Here is a 21,779-nt window from a genome sequence, read left to right on the forward strand (position 1 = left end):
CACTTGAACTGGGCGTTGGCGGGAGAGTCCAGTCAACCCCGCACATACATGGACGTCTTCGAGGGGCAGGGACGGGCGGTCCACCGCGGAGAAGTGCACGAACAGCACCCTGGGGACATCCTCTCCTCGCACCCGCCCAGGGTCCCACATGCACGCTGAGGTCACACTGAGCCGGCCAGGCCCATCTCTGCTTGGGGCGCCTCTCGGGTGTGGGCACAGGGGGCTGTAGTCAGAGCGTCTCCCAGGCGGGCAGGCCGGGCACCGCTGCCCCGGCGGGTTGTGGGTGTGGAAAACTGGAAGGAAAGCCAAGTGGGCAGACACGCTCACCAACGTCCCAGGGCAACTTCCTCCTTGAGGGCGGAGAAGAGCCAGGGCCCGTCTGCGGGCTGGGAAAAGCTGACTGGGCTTCAGCCACAAACTTCCCCTGCGGGGCCAGGAAGGCTTTGCTGGTGCCACGGGGGTGGTGAGCCCTGGGCAGCTGCCAGCAGGCCCTCAGGAGAAAAGCCGAGTCGACACAGACGGGCCCCTGTGTCCTCCCCGGGGCCAGAGGAGAGGCTCAGGGGCCCCGCGTGCAGGCTTTCACACCGGACACCCCAAGGTTGGACCTCAGCGTGGCTGGACTCTGCACCGAGCCAGGAAGAGTCCCAAGCACGGCAGCGTGTGGCCCCCACATGGACAATGAAGCCAGTAGGAACCCACCTCGTGAGCCCCCTGGGGTAAAGCCCTAGTCCCGGGCCCCCCCTGGAGCGCATTCAAGGTGGGAGCCGGGTTCCCTGGCGTTCCCCCTAGGCTGGGGGCGCCAGCTAGCCGCCAGGCACACAGGGGTGGGCTGCTCTCAGATCTGCCAGCGACGCCGGGCACTGACTGGCCAGGCGTCCAAGGTAGCGAGTCTTCCACAGGTGGGAGGCACGCGGAGCCTGGGGCCCACCACCTAACCCCGGCTCCCCTTAGCTTTGGGGCGGTCACTCAGTACGCCCTGGGGTGTCTCCGGTCCCGCCTCTGGGAAGCAGGGCTCCCCTTCAGGCCGGCCGCTCCTCTGCCCCCGCCCCCGCCTCTCTGGCTTCCAGTGGCGAGTCCGTGGCCTCGGAGCTGGATGCTGAGACATGCACTTGGAAACGGGGTGGGGCGGGAACATGCCCGAAGCGTTGGATGTCAACAAACCTCCGGACTTTTAGGAAAGTTCCAGGGTCTCAGAACTCGGGAGGGGACCTAGGGGGGGCACCACATGTCCCCACTGACAGGCACTAGGAGGACCCTGACACGGAAGGGCCAAGCACAAAGGACCAAGACTGAGAGAGGAGAGAGGCCGGGCAAAGGGGCAGCGAGATCAAATACAGCGCCTGGCTGTAGCTGGTGCCCGGACCCATGCTGCCTGTCCCAGTTGCTGAGCGGGAGACACTCATGAGACCCCCAGCCCTCTCTCCTCCCCAGCTCCCCAGCTCCCCAGCACAAACCCCTACGGTTCTGGGAACACGGACCCACCATTTTCCCTCTTAAGCCCACAGGGGCGTAAACTCAAGCAACAGACTTGCAGTCAGCTGGGACCAGGCAGACGTCTATGCCCACTTGCCCAGCAACCCCGGGACACAGGCTTGAAACGCAAAAGAGTGACCAAGCCTGAGAGCCCAACTGTCGTCAAGTAAGTGATTCTTTATTTTTCTCTGACATTTCACAGTCCGTGTCTACAAAACTTCAAACTTCCTCAAAAGAACTCACATTTGGTAAATAAATCTCTTATCATAAAGAATTCATAGCTGGGAAAAAGAAAAACCACTTTGATATATGCACAAGAGCTACTGCTCCGCGGAAAGAATCAGTCCAATCAAACAGTACTGTAGTCAGTAAGGAGCGGGAGAGGGATTAATTACAAACGTCACTAGCCCCCTTCCCGTCACTAGTCGGCAGCGTTTCCTAGGTGTGTTCCAAGGCCGCCCACCAGATCTGCCGAAAGTTCTCTGGAGGGTCGCTCTGAGTCAGAAAGGGCTTCTCCTGATCCGGAAAGAGGCGCGTGGCTGCGGAAGCCACACCAGCTGAATCAGGCACCGCTGAGACCGTGGCCACCAACGGGGAGCTTTCTGGTCAACGCTGTGGTTCCTCTGCTTGTGAGCTGGCTGCCTCAGAGGCCATCTCCTTCCACGGCACGGCTCCCGCGTGGCCCCCTGGCTTACAGAGTCCCTGGTTGGGGGGGAAGGGGAGTGGTTCTGTGCTCTGAGGCCTCAGAGCCTGTCAGCACCAGGTTTGCAGAACAGGGACGTCCGGCCACTTTTGCCTGGTCCCTGATGGAAGGTGCTCCCCTTTGACCCCCACCCCGGGAGAGGCCACTCAAGCCCTCTTCCACAAAGAGGAGGCCAGGAGGCCACCGTGGGATCCAGTGGGATCAGGCGGCTCTCGGAAGTGTGCTGGGTTCTGAGGCACGCGAGTCTGGAGTAAGCACGTGACTCTTCCGGTCGCACCCGTCCTACTCTGACACACTATGTCCAGGAGGCGGCACGGGGCAGAGCGGCTGGAGTATCACACAGATCCGGGGGTTGTGGGCCAAGAGAAAACAATTAAAAGGAGCTGAGTCTGCTTTAAGTCTGCATTTGCTGATTTCTGAAACTCAGAAAGCAAATGCCAAAAGATAATCCCCAAGACTCCAGAGATTTTTCCCAAATGACTAAATAAATCCTCCCTATCTAAATCAGGCGGGTTTGAGAACAAAAAAAGTAGGCAACTCACTGCCTTGGGTTTAAAAGCACGTTAGAATTTGGGGTGGGGATGGCAGGAGGCTGGGTCACATCTGGCGGCGCGCAGGGGTTACTCCTGGCTCTGTACTTGGGGATCTGGGGATCATATGGTGTGCCAGTGATCAAACTCAGGTCAGCAGAACAAGGCAAGTCCCTAGCTACCTGTACTACTACTGCTCTGGCCCCAAGAATCTGAAATGCCTAGTAACTCTAATTAATGAGCGTTAGCTTCTGGCCTTCTTCTTGTAGCAAAGAAAATTTTCCTTGCAAGAATGATGAAGTTGTTCACACAAAATCTCTTATTAAAGGTAACTTGTATTTTCAAGTGGATGGAATTTGTGTGTGTGTGTGTGTGTGTGTGTGTGTGTGTGTGTGTGTGCACGCATGTGTTGGAACACACAGTGTTAATCCTGGCTCTGAGTTCAGGAATTACTCCTGGCAGTGCTCTGGGGACCATATGAGATGCCAGGGATCAAACCTATGTCTGCCACATGTAAGGCAAATGCCCTACCCACTGTCCCATTGCTCCTGCCCAGAGGATGGAATTTTCTGAGGACTAAAAAGTCTGAAGCGTTACTACTCAAAAACCCAGTTCATTGTAAAGAATGACGCTGAGAGGGGGTGTGTTACTCGGGCCGTCTCTTCCCATGCTTTGTCGCCCACATCCCAGGACCCCTAGAAACACAGAAGATGGCCTCCCAGTGAGCTCTGTCCCTGAGGGGGCGGGGGGGGGGAGGATCAACAAAAAAGCAGATGTGAAAGGAAAATAAAGGTTTTCCAAATTCTTTGGGACTTCTACGTCATGGTCTCAGGATGAGTTTGAGTCGGAGTTTACCAAGCCTAATTACTCGTTTCCTCTTTGAGAAAAGGAAGGGGAGGCGGGCAGGGGCAGCGGAGGGTGGCGGCACTATCAGAAACCAGGACCTGCTCCTCAAGGTGCTCAATCTCGGGCCAGAGAGATAGTACAGTGGAGTACGGTAGCCTTGCACACTTTGATCCCCAGCATCCCATACGGTCCCCTGAGTGCAGCGCCAGAAATGACCTCTGAGCCCCGCCAGGTGTGGCCCCAAAACAAAACCGAAAGAAAACAGAACAAACACAAAGGGTCTCAGCCACAACACTGGACACACCACTTAATGAGAGCGAAGAGCGGGATCGCCAGAATCTCCAGGCTCCTACTGACAGATGCTGCCCACTCTTACTTTCTCCGGGTCCAGGCAGCTCGGATCCCACAGGATCAACCCACCTGCATTCCTCACGCTGCGGACACTGCCTCCCCGCGGGAGTGAAGGGGAACGGGACAGTTAAATGGCACTGCCCTAGCCCTTGGACTTTCAAGTTTAAGAAAACGAAGCCTTAAGCGATTAAGTGCCTGATCCCTACCTGTGCTCAAAGCATTTTAGGGTCCACCCGTGGCAGGGGTGGCACACCCTAACACACCTCCTCTTACTTTTCTGAAGATGCCCGGTGGCCAGGTGTCACTCTGGGTGCTCCTGGGTGTCACTGCCCTTGGGATCACGGCGAGAGAGTGCAGTAGAGAGGGGCGGCAGCGAGAAGAGTCCAACACGGCCCCCTCTGCTGCTCTGGCCTGCGACCCGCCCCAGGGCCTGGGGGCTGAGGGCAAGGAGGCGAGGACACGGAGACACCCGTGAGCTGTGCAGAGACCACAGGCCAACACTGAGCAGTGTGCTGACCCCGGTCGGTCTGAGGGCGCAGCTCTGGGAAACGGGAGTGAGAGAACAGTCGGGGCTCGAGAGAACCGTCAAGTGGGTGGAAGGCAGCCTGGGCTCCGGCCCTTACAGGTCTGGGTGGCTGGAGAAGGCGTCCAGGCCGCTGCCACTGCCGCCGCGGCCCGGGCCCGCCATCAGGGACGCCTGCAGCTTGGCCCAGGCCTGGGGGGCCCTGCCCTTGGCGGCCTCGAGCAGCAGCTGGGTCTGCTCCTTCAGCTGCTCCAGCTCCAGCTGCGTCGCCTGGTTCTGCCGGATCAGCTCCTTGGTCTTGAGCGTGATCTCCAGCAGCCCGGACCTGTGCAGCACCACCAGGGTGTTCTGGAAGCGCCGGTGCCGGCTCTGCCTCTGCTCGGCGAAGCTGTCGGGGCTGCGGCACAGGTGCTCGGCGGCCCAGAGCGGGGAGCTGTAGGCGGCCGAGAGCGGGGAGAGCGGCGAGCTGCTCTCGCGCCCGTGCAGCGTGCTGTCGGACGCGCAGACGGGGCTGGCGGGGGAGGCGAAGGTCAGGCTGGGAGCTTTGGCCACGTGGCTGCTGGACACGGGCTGCAGAGTCTGGGGACTCCCGCCTGCCACCGGGGCGGGCACGCCCTGCGGGGTGGGGTCCTCAGCAAGCTTGGCGCCGGGGGTGGCGGGAGCCGGGGTGCTGGAGGGCACAGCGCCGGTCTTGCTGGGCTCGCTGGGAGACGAGCTTGGCGCCCCCAGTCTCTCCGTGCAGAGCTTCTTCGGCACCCCACTGTCTCCTCTCTCTTCGGGGCCCAGCGAGAGGCCCCTTTTACCCGGGTGTGGGGCGATTTTGGCGTAAGAATTGAGAATGGGCAAGTAGTTCCTGGAGTCCAGCTTTTTCTCCCCTGCATGGCACGGGCTGACGGGAGACGGGACAGGGGGGTGGAGGAGGAGCAGCTGCGGCTGGGCGGAGATGACTTCGAAGGAAGGCTGGACCGTCCATGACTGGAGCTGGGAGGAGCTGCTGCCCTGGACAGGCGAGAGAGAGCGGCACACGACCTGTCAGTGCTCGGGGAGGGGGCAGAGAGGGGTTTTCCTGGCCGGAGACTCGGCATAGCACTGTGCTGGAGAAAACACCTGTGTTTTCTTCGGTAGGGGGTCACACCCGATAGTGTGTGGGTCGCCCACTGCTCCCAGGGATCAGACCTGGCCCTCCCCCATCCTGGAAAATCCCTTTGAAAATTGTAAGTGGCAGCCCTAAGAAGAAACAGTAGCAGGGTTCTTCCATGACGGTCACCCTGAGGTAAGGGCACTCCCGCAGGTACGATTTCCTGTCAGGCGCTGAAAGGCGAGCCTCAGATCTGTGAGTGGGCCTCAGCATCCAAGGCTCTCCCCTTAGCTGCCTCCAGCACCTCGCTCACTGGAAGACAATTTCTGATTAAAAACTTACACGCTGGGCTGGAGTGATAGCACAGCAGGTAGGGCATGGCTTTGCACGCGGCCAACTCGGGTTCGATCCCCAGCATCCCAAATGGTCCCCAGAGCACCACCAGGAGTAATTCCTGAGTGTATGAGCCAGGAGTAACCCCTGTGCATCCCGGGTATGACCCAAAAAGCAAAAAATAAGTAAAGTTACACGCTGGGCCAGAGTGACAGTACAGCAAGTCGAGCCGTTCACCTCACACACGGCTGACCTAGGTTCCATGCCCAGCACCCCAGATGGTCCCCCAAGCACTACCAGGAGTGATCCCTGAATGAAGAGACAGGAGAAAGCCCTGAGCACCACTGGATATAATCCTCAAAGAAAATAAATTAAAATAAAATAAAACAAAAAAAAACAAAAAACAAAAAGAACAAAACAAAAGGTGACAAGCTCAGACCATGGTAGTGCAGGGGTGAAGGCACTTGACTTCCATGTGGCTAACCCAAGCCCCACCAGGAGTAACCCAAGCACAGAGCTAGGTGCACCATCAGGAGTGGCCCCCAAACCCAAGCCAAAACAAACCAAAAGCTCCACGCTACCAGTAGGCCACAGGCTCTGGCATTAAGGTTGTGACACTCGGCAAATGACTCAGTGACTCAGTGCTTTTACCCAGGGCCAACACCAGGGCGGTGTTTTACGAGGCAGTCTCCTCAACAATCCTGGGCAGTGCTTATTTCCTTTTATAAACAGGAAACGTGTAGAGAGGTGAAATGATTTATTATAAGTCTCCGGGTGACAAAGAAATGGGTGGAGCCAGGGTTCCTTCCCAAGGGACACGAAGACCCATGCTAACCACTGGCAGCTCTGCTTTCTGTCAGAGCCATCCAGTGACACTGTTTAGTTTGTCTCCATTTCTTTCTCTTTGTTCTTTCACATATATACACACATATACATACATATACATATATATATATTATATGTATACGTATGTGTATGTGTGTGTGTGTGTGTGTGTGTATGAGCCCAGTGTTGCTGGGTGCTACTTCCAGTTCTATTAATGAAGGTGGATCCCAGAAGTGTTCAGGGGACCATGTGGTGCCAGAATGGCCTCCTGTTAAGGGAGCATGACCTCAGCCTGTGAGCAAGTGCTCTGGCCCATCTTCATTTTAGTTAAGGCACTGTCTTGGGTGGGGTCCAGGAAAGATGAGTATGGCCACCGTCCCCACTGTTTAGGAGCCAGTCCTGTTCCACCTGGCTCCAAAGACAAGCATGTACGTGCGGGAGGCAGCAGGCGGCTGGTGGGGGCTCCTGGCTGGGGAGGGGGGTCGCTGATGCATCTGTGGAAAGCCCTGGGCTGACTTCCCCTGGGTGCACTGGCCTGGCGGGGTCTTCAGGCCAACTACAGGCTGTCTCCTGTGCAAAAGCTGACCTGCAAAATCCATCTCAAACCCTCCTGCTCTCCAACCAATCCTGGGGTGCACGTAAGCAAGCAATGCTAGGCCTTCTTCTCAGAAGACCCAGCACTAGACCCTTCCAAGGTGAGCTCAGCCTAGTCCAGCTCACCCAGAAGCAGAGTCCCCAGTCAGCCCCAAATATCATACTCTACGGGTTGACCTATACCCTGTAAGGCAAAAGGATCTAAAAGAAAGAAGAAAGAAAGGAAAAAAGCATTGACTTCACTGCTTCCCTGAGAGAACTCCTCTCGCCGCTCTGCCAGTGCTGCTCCGTACCCACTGCCTGAGGAGAGACTGAAGCGTGCTGTTGGAATGATTCGATTTCAGAGCAGTACTCACGCTGAACGCACCAGAGGGAACGAAGAACAAGATCGGAGACCTAGACGGGCCTGAGAATCATTACACCTCACACCTTAACGTTGCCCAGGAGGAAACCGAGCCCCTGGCAGGGAACCGGTGCAAGTCCCAATCTAGCCTTAGAACGGGAGCCAGCCCCCTAAAGGAGAAAAGCTGGGAAGGGGAGTCACAAGAAGGGCAAGAACCAGGAGGCAAAGATCCCTTAGTTGAATCATTAGTCTAATGCCGGACTGTGCCAATTCCAGCAGGTCTTTGTGGGGAGAATGCAGCTGGGTGGGAAAAGCCTCCTCACTCAGCCACCCAGGGCAACTGTGCCTGTCCTGTGCAGCTGCCAGCCTCGCCCGGGAGACAGAAAAAACAAACGCAGCCACACAAACGCAGCCACCCGTGAGCCAGTGACCCGAGAGCCAGAGAGGGAGACACGGAAAGTCTGATGGCAGGGCGCTAGGAACCCCGGGAAATCTCACTGGGGTTCCAGTCCATGTACTGAATCTCTTTGTTTCAGCCAAGGGGATTGAGCCTGCAGCAGAGACGTGGCCTGCCAACCAAAGATCTTCCCCTCCTTTTTCCTCACCAGGCTGCCTACTCGAAACTCAGCTCGTGTTCCCTGGAAGAGGCTAGGTGATAGTTAAGACATTACCAGGTTCCTGTCACGCCTCAGCCAGGCTCCAGGGAAGGTGGGAAGGGCAACAACAACAGGCCAATTTCTGATATCCTGTTTCCCTTCCTTCACACAGCCTCATCACTGGACCACACGGAGTGGACCTGCTGTAGTGCAGAGCAGGGGGGTACAGGTCTCTGGGCTCAACGCCACCGGCCCTACCTACATGACCATGCTAATTTAAGCGCACTCCTAGGACTTAGTTCTTTCTTTTAAACACCGGGGCTTCGCTGAGATTTCTGATCTTCTTTCTTTCACACTGAGACGTCCATCACGAAATACGCGTGGTTGGGCAGTAAGACTAGAATGGGACATTTTCCAAATCTAGAGCAGGGCTGTGTAGACTCTGCTGGTACCTAGGCTGGAAACCAAGGCGCTGCCTTCTGGGCCTGGGGCCACACGCCCAGGGCAGCAGTGCAGGGACTGCTGGGGACCCCCAGGCTCCACACCCCACCACTGTGGCATGTAGTCCCAAAGCCAAGCCAGCGAGCTGCTTCCTCACTGCCAGCAGGGCCCCACTTGTTACTGAGAAGATGCTTAGAAGGAGCACGAAAGACAGGAAACCACCTGCTTCTCAAACACAAACACCCTACGTTCCTAACTAGCCAGGGCAATGCAAATCTGAAATTCCTGTTTCTACCCTAAATTCTGCCATGGATAAGACTGTTTGAAGAAGCTGGGCTCCCTCACACCTGCCCCAAGGTCCTTCTGATAAACAAGGGCTAAAGGGATCAGACAATCTTCCTGTCCGGAAAATGGGAACACAGGTTATAATTCTTACAATCCTCCTTAAGACACAGTCATTAACTGCAAGGACACAGCCTCTCCGCAGGACAGAAGTACACACAGCGGGCCCTGGAGAGAGCGCTCAACAGGCTGAACGCAGGCCTTGTACGCAGGAGGCTCAGGTTTGTATCTGGCATGCAGGGTCCCTTGGACACTACCAGGATCAACCCCTGAGCACAGCGCCGGAATCCAAAATCTCCCCCTTCTTTCTCCTGACCTCCAGGCACCATTAGGCGTGACCCCACAAACAAAACTCACACACAGCTGACCCGGGTTCCAGCTGCAGCACCTCCTCCAGTCCACCAGGAGCAGTGCCAGGAGTGGCTCCCGAGCACCGCCAGGTGTGGCCCCAAACAACACAACCCCCAGCCCCCTTCCCCCACCAAAAAAAATCCCAAAGTGTACACTGCTGTGTTCCAGGGGTGGTTAGGAGGCCTGGAAGCCCAGACAGACAGACACATCAGGTGCTGTGAACCGCGTCCTGGCACTCCGGGGGTGCTGCGCTTCCTCACCTGCTTGACCAGCACGTTCTTCATGACGACCATGGGCGGCAGCGTCGGGAAGACACTGCCCGCGGTCTTGGAGTTGGGCCGCGGACGGTCTTCGCGGCCCCAGCCGAAGGCGCTCAGCATGTCCTCGGACTCCATCTGCTCGGCCGAGCTCAGGCATTCTGAGCTCCCATCTGGCGGGGAGAGAGCGGGCAGTTCATTCACGCGGGCTCCGGGCTAGCAGCTCTGACCCAGGCCGCCAGGGGCCCCGGGAGTGGGGCGGACCTCGGAGAGGGATATTTTCCTTATGAGCTTTTCTAAGCGTCTGAAGCCTTCCCTAGCTTCTCAGTGGGATCCAAGACCACTCCTCACTCTCCAAAAGATTAAGAATTACTGCCCTGGGCAGTGGACTTCCTTCCCACCACAGACAACGACTGGCACGAGCCGGCGTCCATGTCAAAGAAGTCACCCCAGTCTACAGAGAAATGGGTCAAGGCTTCAAAGTAAGGTCATTGTTTTTTATTTAGGGGGCTTAGGGGAAGACTCCCAAGCAGTGCTCTGAGAGTCCGGGGGGGGGGGGTGTCATTCGCAGCAGGGTGCAGGAACTTGGAATCTCCGCCTGCCAGGTGTGTGTTCTAGTTCTCTGAGCTGTCTCTGGGTCCCGAGTCTACGACTTCCAAGGTTCTGTGCTGACAGAGAGGGGAGTGTGTGCGCGGCCTGGGGCAGGACCGCAGGCTGCAGAGGTCCAAGTGGAGAACTGAAACTGCTGTGCAGGGGGCCCTCTGTAGCTCCTGCATGAAGTTGAGTGTGCACCTTCGTAACTTGACTGCTAAGAAGTCTAGACAGCCCGTCAAAGCTACTGTGTGGCCTGAGTCTCTCTTTGTCCTCTCCCTCCATCCGATTAAATACTTCCTTTGTTGGGGTCCAAATGCAGGCTGAGTGTGCCCCCTGGGGATCCTGCTGGAAGGGCGATAGGAAGACACTCTCCAGGCAAAGAAAATAAGGTTGCCCGACGTGCAATCAGTACACAAAGCATTTAATTAGCTGCTGGTGTGAGGAAACCAAGAGACTGTTGCAGTCCTGCAGTTGGGGAGCCAGGGAATACCCTAAATGCTCAAGAATCTCCGAGTAATCGGGATGAGGCAGAACAGGAATGTGACTGTAATTTAAATGAGAGCAGCTGTCAACACTTGCATTTAATCAGGGTCTCCAGGGATGCTTTTTAGAAATTAAAAATGTCAGCGCTCTCCCCTCAGTCTATGGGATTGATTCACCTGGTGTGCGGGCAGGTATATTTCCACAAAGCACACAAAGAGTCCAACTGTGCACCTCCAGTTAAGAATAATTAAGTGGGGGCAGGGAGATGCTCAAAGGGCTGGCGTGCGGGCTTCTCTGTGTGCGAGTCTGGGTTCCACTCCCAGCCCCGCACAGTCTCTCGGGCATGGAGCCAGGAGTGGCCCACTGAGCAGTGCAGAATGTAGCCACCGAGAAAACTATAAGGCCACAAATAAAGGACTCGGTGCATACCTTCACCTGGATCTTGGTTCCTTCTATTTTTTTAAAAAGTCGGCTGAGTGCAAGGCTAACAACTCATGCACTATACTCTCTCTCCAGTCCTGTCTTTTGTGGGCTGTTGTTTGTTTCTTTTGGAGTTGGGGGGAAACTGATGTAACTCAGAGCTAACTCCTGGCTCTGTGCTCAGGGGTCACTCCCGGCAGTGCTTGGGGAACCGTATCTGATGCTGGGGGTGGAACTGGGGTCAGCCTTGCACACGGCAAGTGCCTTCACCTCTATATCATCTCTCCTGGCCCCACCCCCTGTTCTCTGTTTGCCTGTTTATCAGTTTAGAAGGAGTGAGATGGCGCTAAGCTCAGTGGCTCCGGAGGTGGCCTCCCTGACTCCACTGAGGAGTATCTTCCAATCGTCAGCCACAGAGCGAGTGGGAATAGACTGACTTGTTTCCCCTCCCACCCCCCAGGCTCACAGAGTACGCGCCACTCTCCAGGCACAATCCTGGGGGGTCTGGAACTTGGGTCTCGAAATGTCATTCTGCCCAAAAGCAAGCCGGGAAGCGGCCAGCTGAAGTCTCTGGGTGGAAGGAGGTAAGTGTGGGCACCAGAAGGCAGAGGTGTGCTCACACCCAGATGGGCACCACGAGGACACAGGAGACCCAGAGGGGCTTCCCACAGCGAAGGTCGGAAGCAATCACAGCACCAAGAAAGAGAGAGGAAGGAAGGGAGGGAGGGAGGGAGGGAGGAAGGGAGGAAGGAAGGAAGGAAGGAAGGAAGGAAGGAAGGAAGGAAGGAAGGAAGGAAGGAAGGAAGGAAGGAAGGAAGGAAAAATAAATAAAGAGAGAGAGAGGGAAAGAGAGAGACAGAGAGAGAGAGAGAGAGAGAGAGAGAGAGAGAGAGAGAGAGAGAGAGGACTGACAAGCTACACAAAAGGATTCCATGAAACCCCAGAGACACCCCAGAGAGGGGGTGGAGGAGGGAAAGTGCTTCCCATGGAAGGCTGTCGGGAACACAATGCACACGGAGCGGGCGGGGGCAGACGGCTCAGGTGGTGGAGCACATGCCTGGCATATGTGAGGCCCTAAGTTTAGTCTCTGGCACAGAGCTGCTCCCCAGAATAGCCCCTGTGGCCCCTGGGCTAAGCACTGGGGAGCTGGGAGGGAGGGACGAGTCACTAAAAAAATGCTCAAAGAATGGTGGGATTGTATCACTGTTTTAATTTGTGCTTATGACTTTCTCGGCCCGGGCCTTGAAGGCAAGGCCCATCTGTGCAAAGTGCTGCGGGTTACAAAACAATACCGAGAGCACAATGGTACAGACGGCTGACCACAGGCACATCCCGTTCTCAGAACATCTTGCCACTGGTGGGAACACTGCCTACAGTGGAAAAGCCCGTCAGGGAAACAGGCTGTAATCGAATGGAAATCAGGCTGAGGCTGCGTGGCTGCGGCTCCTCCGGCAGGCTCCAGACACCACCCTCTGCTCCGAGGTAACGCCTCAGCCCACCTCCGCACACTGTTCGGTCTCGCCCTCTGCCCTCCTGGAATGTGCGCAATAAATGTCTCGTACTTTGGTCCGTTCTTTACCCTCGGGCCAGAGTGGGAGCAGAGTGGGTGGGACACTTGCCGTGCACACGGCAGACCCGAGTTCCATCGCTGGCAACACACACGGTGCCCCCCGCCCCCCCAACAGGAATGACCCTTGAATGCAGAGTCAGGAGTAACCCCTGAGCACCTCTGGGTGTGGCCCAAAAACCAAGAGGGAGAGAGAGAGAAGAGAGAGAGAGAGAGAGAGAGAGAGAGAGAGAGAGAGAGAGAGAGAGAGGAGAAAGAGTTCAAGGGTGAGTTTCCTGCCTCCCATCCCCCTTGCTCAGGCTGACCTTGCTCTAACCCCAGGGCCGCAGAACTCCGCTGCTCTCTCAACTACAGTCTATTTATAATCTGGCTTCTCATGCACATGCCTGAGAAAACACACCGTCTAAGGGCAACAGAATCCAGTTTCCTCATAGCTGCCTTCCCGACTGCAGTTACTAAGGTCTCTGCGAGGCTGGACCCCGGCAACTCACCTCTAGAGGAGTCTAGGGGGTCCTGTCACTCAGGCCTCTGGGAGAGCTTCGCCCTCCAGGAGACCCACGGGGTCAGAACCCCCAGGTGTCACCCCCTCTTCTCTCTCCAGGCCCCAAATGTTTACACTAGAGCCTCAGAGCCTGGGATGTAGAAACTCTAAAAAAACCTGCTCTGAGCCCCTGGCTGGTTCGTCCAGGGCAGGACAAGGACAGGACAAGGATCGACTCTCTGGGCTCTAACTGAAGTTCAAGTTTGGAACTGGACCCCGCCTTCCTCTTCCAAAGATGAAGTGTAGACAACAGCTCGCAGGGGAAGGGGCTGTGACAGCCTAAGGACTTTCTGAGCGAAAAAGGTCTGGTGGGATTTGTTACATGGTGACTCGCAGTGGACATGGCTACACATAGCTGCAAGTGACCGTCCCTGTGAAACAGGAGCTAAGACAAGAGAGTCAGGCACTTAGACTCCCCCGTTCCCTGTAAACCACCTGCAAGGGTTAGAAATCACACTTCAGAGCCCTGAAACTCCCGACCTCGAGCCAAGCCCCCAGGAGAGGGGAGCCGGGTACCTCACTTAGGGACCCTGGCACCCGCCTCTGCAGAGACAAGCTAGTCCTAGCCGGGGGAGCGGTCCCTCCTCATCTCACGCCAGCCCCCTTCCCCCGGGCCAGCCACGTCACGACCACGTAAGAGGGTGAAGGTATTTTTAACCTGAAAATCCCGAGTCCTTATCGGACTCCGCCGCCGCCCCGCCGAGCTGGCGCGCGCCTTTTTTCATCTCGGTGCCTTTGCTGGGTTTGGCCGAGAGTCTTCGGGGGCTCTCTCTGGGGGGAGGTCTCCTCTCCATGTTACTGGGCTGCACGTAGACTCATGAGTCCCCTTCGCCTGGGGCCTGCCCTGTGAGAGACAATCACGGAAGTCACCACCTGCACGGAGACACCAGGGCCCCCAACAGAGCGAAAGTGAGGCAAGAACCCGATAGCCAGGCCCCACCGCCTCAGGACCCCCTCCAGCCCCCACTGCCTCAGGTCCCGCTTCCTCGGGTCCCTGCCTCAGCAGGCAATTAGCACTGCCTCAGGTCCCTGCTGCCTCAGCCCCCCCCACTGTCTCTGCCTCAGGCCCCCCCTCAGGTCCCCACTGCCTAAGGCCCCCCCACTGTCTCTGCCTCAGGCCCCCCCACTGTCTCTGCCTCAGGCCCCCCCACTGTCTCTGCCTCAGGCCCCCCCACTGTCTCTGCCTAAGGCCCCCCCACTGTCTCTGCCTCAGGCCCCCCTTAGGACCCCACTGCCTCAGGTCCCCATTGCCTCAGGCCCCCCAGTCTCTGCCTCAGGCCCCCCTCAGGCCCCCACTGCCTCAGGCCCCCCCACTGTTTCTGCCTCAGGTCCCCCCTCAGGCCCCACTGCCTCATGCCCCCCACTGCCTCAGGCCCCCTCATTGCCTCTGCCTCAGCCCCCCCCACTCCCCTCAGATCCCCCTGCCTCAGGCCCCTGACCCCCCTCAGATCCCCCCGCCTCAGGCCCCCACCTCTTTTGCCTCGGTCGCCCTCTGCCTCAAGCCCCCCTGCCTCAGCCCCCCTCCTCAGTCGCCCCCCAGGTTCTGCCACTCTGTAGCAGAGAGGAGGCCTCACACCCAGCCCCCCAGCCCCTCCCCAGGACCCAGGCAGCAGAGTCCCGGACCCAGAGCAGGCCGAGAGCTGGCTTCCAGAGGCAACTTTGTAACCTGCTAACAAAGGCCCGCTTATCCCGCGGGCTGGAACTGTAAGGGGCGCCCCTCCCCCCTCCAGAGGAGGGAGGTCAGCCAGGCCCACGCCCCAGCCCCAGCTGCAGGGGCGGGCGCTCATCCTCTCAGGCTCTGGCGGGCACACTGAGCCCGGTGAAAACAAGCCCTGGAGGCGCTTGCTGCTATAAAAAAAAAAAAATAATGAAATGAAACTGGGAAAAAAAAAGCCCTTTTCTGCACAAATAAGATCATACAGAAGAGGGCGCCGAACTTATGAAAGGCCCCACCTTTATAAGCGGCACCTCACTTAGGCCCCCCGCTGCTCGGGAGGAGGCGGCGGGGCTCAGAGCAGTTACGTTCAGCCATTTAAAAATACTTGTCGGGCCTGGGATGACTCAGCCTTAAAGGCACCTGCCTAGCAAAAGGCAGGCCAGGCACGCAGCCCACACACACCAAGCACGTTCCCGAGGCTCTGCCGCCCCTGCCCGGGGCCGTGCAACAGAGCCCCCCAGTCACTGGTCCACCGCCAGGACTGTGAGCACCGCGACAAACGTGTGAGCTCGGTGAGCACCACAACAGAAGATGGTGAGCACTGAGGCCAGGAGGGCGAGCACACGTGAGCACCATGCCACAGGGAGACGGGGAGAACCACCAGGACGTGGGCGTGGGTGGGAGCAGGACAACTGGAATGAAAGGGGACCCCTGAGAGCTACCTAGGGAACAGAGGGGTCCCACCCGCACAGCAGCAAGGCGGGGGGAATGTTTGACTGCTCAGAAAGTGAGGAGGGCAGCATTCAGCAAGCAGCCGCCGAACAGGCGCTGCGCTCCAAACAGGCTGGAGGGGAAGCGAAAAGACAGCGGCTGCGGACCTCCCTGGGGCTGTGCCCAGAGTGCAGAGGAGCCCAGGGCTCTGACAGGGAGGGCAGACAAGGCCCGGGAGAGCCTCCAATTGGGCCAGACTTGAGAGGAATTAGCCGGGCAGCAGGGGATGGCCGGGGAGCTGGGGAGGTGTGGTCAGGTGGGGTGAAGGGCAGCAGGGGCATCCACAGAGCAGCAAGGCCAGCCGGGCCAGCGCCCATGCTGGGAGGGGGTGGGCCACAGGGTGTCAGAGGGGCGCACGGGGCCAGGCCTGTCCCTGGCAGAGCCCCAGCTGTGAAGACTTAGGTTCAGAGCAACAGGAAGCCAGGGAAGAACTCCAGTCCGACGGGGGACCGGTCACTCTGCTTTCAAGCTTTCCAGATGCAGAGCTGAGACGAGAGTGGGCCGAGGCAGAGCAGGGGGATGGCGAGACTCCCGCCGAGGTGTACAGGCGGTCCGGGGTGGCACCGAGGAGGAGGGCCAAGGGACATACCCGCCCGGAGGGGAAGGCTCTGGGTGGCCCTGTACGCAGAGATGGCTGCGGGGCGTCCCTGTGGGAGGGGCGGAGGCTGCTAGGCACCAGGCAGGAGAAACCTCAATCTGCCCCCCACGCACACAGGTGGGGGGCAGAGCCAGAAGAAGGCACAGGGCGCAAAATACGAGACAAACTGAGCATCAGGGGGCAGCAGAGGGGAGAACTGAGTCCAAAGGCAGGGCCACGAGAGGACAGCTGGAGGAGTCCTGGGCACTGAAGGGACAGAGGGGGGCTAGCGACACTACAGTCTGGATGTCGGGTCCCCTGGCTGCACGTGCTGAAAACCCCACCCCCAAGAGGGGAGCCCGCAAGGAGAAGACTAATAATGGGCGGCACCAGCCCTTCACCAGGACTAAGTGCCCCAGCCCACTGGGACAGGCCGGATCTTGTCCTGATCTTGCTCGAGAGCCCCCATCTCGGACGTCCAGCCTCGGAAGCACCGGGAGAAAAATCCATTTCCACTGTCTAGACATGAGCCACTCAGGGGTGTTTTGACTGAGCAAGTCACCGTGTAAGACAAGTCGTTTAGTCCCAGCCCACTGAAGGGAGGGACTCGGGAACTCCTGCCAAGGAGCGCTAGGGCTGGGACACCCTGAGCGGTTCGCTCCTGCTAGTACGGGAACTGGTGATCACCACCCGCCGCTGAAGCAGAGGAGGGTTCAAACATGAAACAGAAGACACAGACGCCACCGCCTGCTCACGCGCTCGTAGAGAGCACAGCAGACTCCCCGGGGCGCTGGCTGAGACTGGGACGGACCGCATGGGGATAGCGGGGAACACGCGGGGTTGCGCTGGGATCCACAGTGTGTCAAAGAATGAACCTCAGGCTCCCTCATGCAAAGGATGCGTTCCAGCCTGTGCAGCCATCTCCCCAGCCCCAGTGGCACTTAAAATACCATTCCACAGCTCCTCTGGCCCATGACTAACTCATGCGGGGGGGACAACCTTTACTTTCCCATCCCCCCAGGCACCCCGAGGCGGGTCACGTGTTGGAGTGCTATCTCAAGGATGGTGCCCTGACGTGCTGGCCAGCACTAAGCCACAGCGACAGCGCCACAGGAGTTTGGCAGCACAGACAAGATTAAGATATGGGGGGGGCTGGAGCAATAGCACAGCAGGTAGGACATTTGCCTTGCACGCAGCTGACCCGGGTTTGATTCCCAGAATCCCACAATGTCCCCGAGCACCTCCAGGAGTAATTCTTGAGTGCAGAGCCAGGAGTAACCTCTGTGCATGGCCGGGTGTGACCCAAAAGGCAAAAAAAAAAAAAAAAAGATTAAGATGTACAATAAAATTCTAACTAAATCAGAATCCTTTTGTGTGACACCCAACAAATGTGCACAGTTACATTCCCTTGAAATAAGAGCAGAGGTAGCCTGAGGAAGTGACTGGTTACTGGCAAATTTCTGGTCCTTTCCATGAGGAAGCAGCACCTGAGCTGTCTGGTTAGTTACAACTAAATAAGAAAGTGGCCAAGTTTCACTGGATCCCCTAAAGGTGGATTACTTCACCGGTCTTTTAGACAAGGCGTGAGTCCCAATTGAGTCTCCCACAATCCTTGCAAGAAGAGAAGACTACAGAGCCGGTCTTGCCACAGAAGATACCCAGGGCTGTATCCTGGCTCACTGAGGGTCTGCAGGATCAAACACTGAAACAGTGACGAACTGGTCCAAAGGAGAACATGATAAATTTCTCCTTTTCCGATCCTGGGTCACCGGAAGCAGTTGGAAACAAAGAGCACGCGTGATCTGCTCTTCTATGGTAAACTGACAGCTCTGGGACGACTGAAAATACGAAAGCCCCTAAGTTCTCTGTTATAATTATACTTTTTGCCATGACAGGGCCAGAGCTCAGGCACAGGCAAGCCACGTGTTCACCACTGAGCTACAGCCCCAATCTGGTGTTGTTATTTTAATTTCTAAAAGTCACTGAAATACCCTAAACCTTTATTTATTTTGGTTGGGGGGGGCCAGACCCAGCAGTGCTCAGGGATTACTCCTGGCAGTCCTTGGGGACTATTAGGATGACAGGGATGGAAGCCGGGTGGGCAGCGTGCTAGGCATATGTCGCCTTACCTGCTGTACTATGGCTCTGGCCTGGGGGGGGGGGGGTTCACTTTAACAGCAGATACCTTGGTGTCCCAGAGAAGTTCAAGTAGGAGGGAGAGTAAAATCTAGACTGCCCTCTCTTCCCTGGGCAGGGGGCTCACTTTAGGCACAAAACACAGACCCTACCCCCTCCCAGAGGCAGTGACTGCCCACTCTCCAGCCCCATCTGAAGACCTCTAGTTATCTCCTCCACCGCCATTATTGCACAGCGGCAAGGAAGGGGGAGGGTAAGACACTGATTAGGGATTAAAAGTGGCCATTATGGGGCTGGAGCACGAGTATAGCAGGGAGAGTACTCGCCTCCCACGACCGACCTGGCTTTAATCCTTGGCATCATATATGGTCCCCTGGGCCCATCGGGACTGATCCCTGAATAAGCCCTGAGCTTCACTGAGTATGGCCCCCAAACAGAACAAAAGAAAACAAACCGCTAAGCTCTGACCCACTGTGCCGCCTCTACTTCCCGACACTGGAAATCACTAATGCTGCTTTACAAACAGTTTCCAACCCTTCCCCTCCTACATGCATTGAGAGGACACAACTAAGTTCCCCTGAATGAGCTTATTTGGGGGTGGGGGGTGGGTGCTCCCAAGCAGTGCTCAGGAGGAAACACTGCTAATTCTCAAGCAACTGAGCCTGCAGTTCAATGTAAGGGCCCATGGGTGTGGTGATACTTAGGTACCACGGTGCAAAGGACACCCAGGACACCCTGGCAGTGCTCAAGGGTTTCCAGGCTGAACCCAGGGATGCTCAGGGGATGATATGACGCCCATGGATGGAACCCGGTTTGGATACATGCTAGACATACACCCTATTGTACTATCTCCTGGCCCCTTGAATGGGCTTCTTATAAGCGTATGTAGCACATTGTTCAGAAGGTTCCCGGAAAGTGTATACTGTAATGCCTAATGGACAGTGATACAACAGACATATTTAAGTGATAATTAGTGAGATAGTTGCACACGGGAGCACCAGAATCAATCCCTGGCTCCGCATGACTCCTGAGCACTGCCAGGAGTAACTGCCCAGCACTGAGCCAGAAGTAGCCCCCAACACTTCTGGATGTGGCCCCCAAACCAAGTATAAATAAATCAGTTTACATAACTGATATTAGATAAAATACTAACTTTGCTCCTCATTTGGTTCTTCTACGTCTGCACTTCTTACATGAGTCTAATTACTTATCTCCTTAACCTGAAGGGCTGATGTTTTTATCACCTCTACAACCTCAACCCCCAATGGTATATAAAATATACTTCACAGAGTAATAAATTCCAACCAGCTTTCTGTCCATGTTGGTCACAGTGAAATACCGTAAACAGCTTGAAACTGTTTAGGGGGGTTGGGGGAGGGTCTCCTCAGCAGTGTTGGAGGCCATCAGGGCTATTCCAAGTGATGCTTTGGTGGACAGCAAGTGCCAGGGGTCAAATTCAGGGCTCCGAGCACACCACGCATGTGCCCCAGCCCTCTCAGCGATATCCCTGGCCCAAGGTCAAGATTCTGCATTTCCAAACATCACCGTCAACCTCAAGATCTAATTTCCAGGTCTGGTCTCCTGCCGGAAATAGTTATCTCTAAGATAAGGGATAAATCCACCAACCAGATTAAAGGCCAGTCTAATCCACCAACAATGTCTGTGAAGCCTTCGGGCTTAGGATAAAAAGGCGACCCAAGGCTTACAAGGAAAGGATCTGAAATGCTGTTCTCAGATTTCTTTTTTTTTATAGACATCTGGCAACTTTCCTGAGGTCAAGTTCTCTTCAATTGCGTCACAGGTAGAACATGATTGCGCGGTCAGAGGTGTGAAGGGTAAAAGCCCTGCCAGGGACTAAAATACAAGAAAGCAACACAGGCCACAATAAATTAGGAACAAGGCCACAACTACTCTCAGAATAATAAATTACTGAATTCTATTAATGGACATTGTAGATTCACCTCCTCCTATCCATACGTGGCAATATTCCAAAACTGCATCTTTGCAGAACTCTATAAATCCTACACGTCTAGGGTTTCTCTGCAGTCATCTTCCTTGGATGTGCTATGCAGGCCGCCCTGCTGGGGCAACGTCTGTATGTGAACAGAGAGGAAAAGAAACCCTCCGAGCGTGCGTCTTCCCCCAACCCTCCTCTTCCATTCTCCAACTTGGCTGCAAACCCATCCGCCTGTCCACAAAGTGTGTGCTCCGTGTGGAACCAGGTATGGCTCACCCCCAGCGCCCCAAAGCACCCCTCTTCCGAAGAGCTAAGTAAGAGAACTTTCTCGAATCCCCAGCGCGGGCACAGCACCCACCTCCCCGTTCTCACCAGCCCACGCGGCATCTGTGCCAGGCGGCCTGGCTGCGCAGCAGGCCCCACTGAGCGGGCCCCCGGGGACCGCGTCGGGACTGGCGTGCCACCAGCCTTTACGGGCCCCACGCCCGAGCAAGCCAGCCCAGCTAGCTGCCAGGGCTTGGGCAACCCCAGGGCGCCTGGCTGTGGCCTGGGCCCTGCACCGGGATGGGGGCCGAGGCCTCCATCCACCCCCACTCACTTCTGCCTTGGTGGCTGCCAACCTTCTTCTCCCCCCCCCCCCCACCTCCGCGGCCCCGGGCACCTCGCCTGACACCCGGGGGTGGGGGTAAATGGAGCCAGCAGAGTGGGTGACAGGTCGTCTCAGGGCAAGCCGGCACACCTGCGCCCGCGCCCAGGACAGGACGGGGCGGGCGCCGGGGTCACGCCGGCCCGGAGGCCGTGGCCGCGCACGGGGTGGGGGGGGGTCCCCAGTTGCTCCTGAGCCCACTCACCTATCTACCCCTTGCCCCTCTGATCGCGGACAGCAGGCCTCCGGGCTCTGTGCCCCCGCGGAGGGCGAGATCAGCGGCCTGGCCCCCCACGGGCCCCGGGCGGCGTCCCCCGCGACCCCGCTGCGCCACCCCTTCTCACCCGCAGGGCCCGCACGCCCCCAGCCCCGCGGCCAAAACCAGGAAACGCGGGGGCACGCGCCGGCCCGTCGCCCCGAGAGCCGCAGCCCGCCCTCCCGCGCGCCTCGCCCCCCTGCCCCTCGACCCTCCCCGGCCCACGCTCGGGGGCCCAAACCCCCTGCGGCCGTCGCGCCCAGCCCGCCTCCCCTTCTCACCTAGGGCCGGAATCGCCGCTCCAGCGCCGGACCCGCGAGCCCCGCGGCGCATGCGCGAGCCCGGCCCCGCAGCTCCATGACAACGCAGCCGGCGCCGGGGCCCCGCCCTCCGGGCCCGGGCCCCGCCCCCCGAGGCTCTAGCCCCGCCCGTCTCTCCTCGCGCCTGCCTCGGCTGCGGCTCCGTCACGTGGCCCAGCCCGGACGACTCGGCACCATGGAGACCGCTCGCCTTTCTCCTAGAAGGGCCCGCGGCGGCCCCTGTTTTCGCCTCCGCCGGAAGGCGAGGCCCGCACGCCTTCCCGTCGGC

The 21,779-nt window shown here is 57.6% G+C and overlaps 1 protein-coding gene across 3 annotated transcripts in view; it reads right to left on the reverse strand.

Moving 5' to 3' along the window:
• Positions 1-1,630: 1,630 nt before the first annotated feature.
• CIPC (CLOCK interacting pacemaker) overlaps positions 1,631-21,779 on the reverse strand; it is an 80,929-nt gene continuing 60,780 nt past the window's right edge. Inside the window, exons 1-4 of one of the 3 annotated variants that reach the window (XM_004610281.2) lie at positions 21,473-21,630; positions 13,850-14,035; positions 9,590-9,759; positions 1,631-5,425 (exon numbers count right to left, since the gene is read on the reverse strand). In XM_004610281.2, the coding sequence (XP_004610338.1) occupies positions 4,523-5,425; positions 9,590-9,759; positions 13,850-13,985 (1,209 nt within the window). In that variant the 5' untranslated portion in view covers positions 13,986-14,035; positions 21,473-21,630 and the 3' untranslated portion in view covers positions 1,631-4,522. Of the gene's footprint in view, positions 5,426-9,589; positions 9,760-13,849; positions 14,036-17,397; positions 17,420-21,472; positions 21,631-21,779 lie in introns of those variants that run through there. The other 2 variants (XM_055133388.1, XM_055133387.1) reach the window with 2 other exon arrangements.

Source organism: Sorex araneus, chromosome 3, assembly GCF_027595985.1.
Source record: "Sorex araneus isolate mSorAra2 chromosome 3, mSorAra2.pri, whole genome shotgun sequence".
NCBI classification, from domain to species: Eukaryota; Metazoa; Chordata; class Mammalia; order Eulipotyphla; family Soricidae; genus Sorex; species Sorex araneus.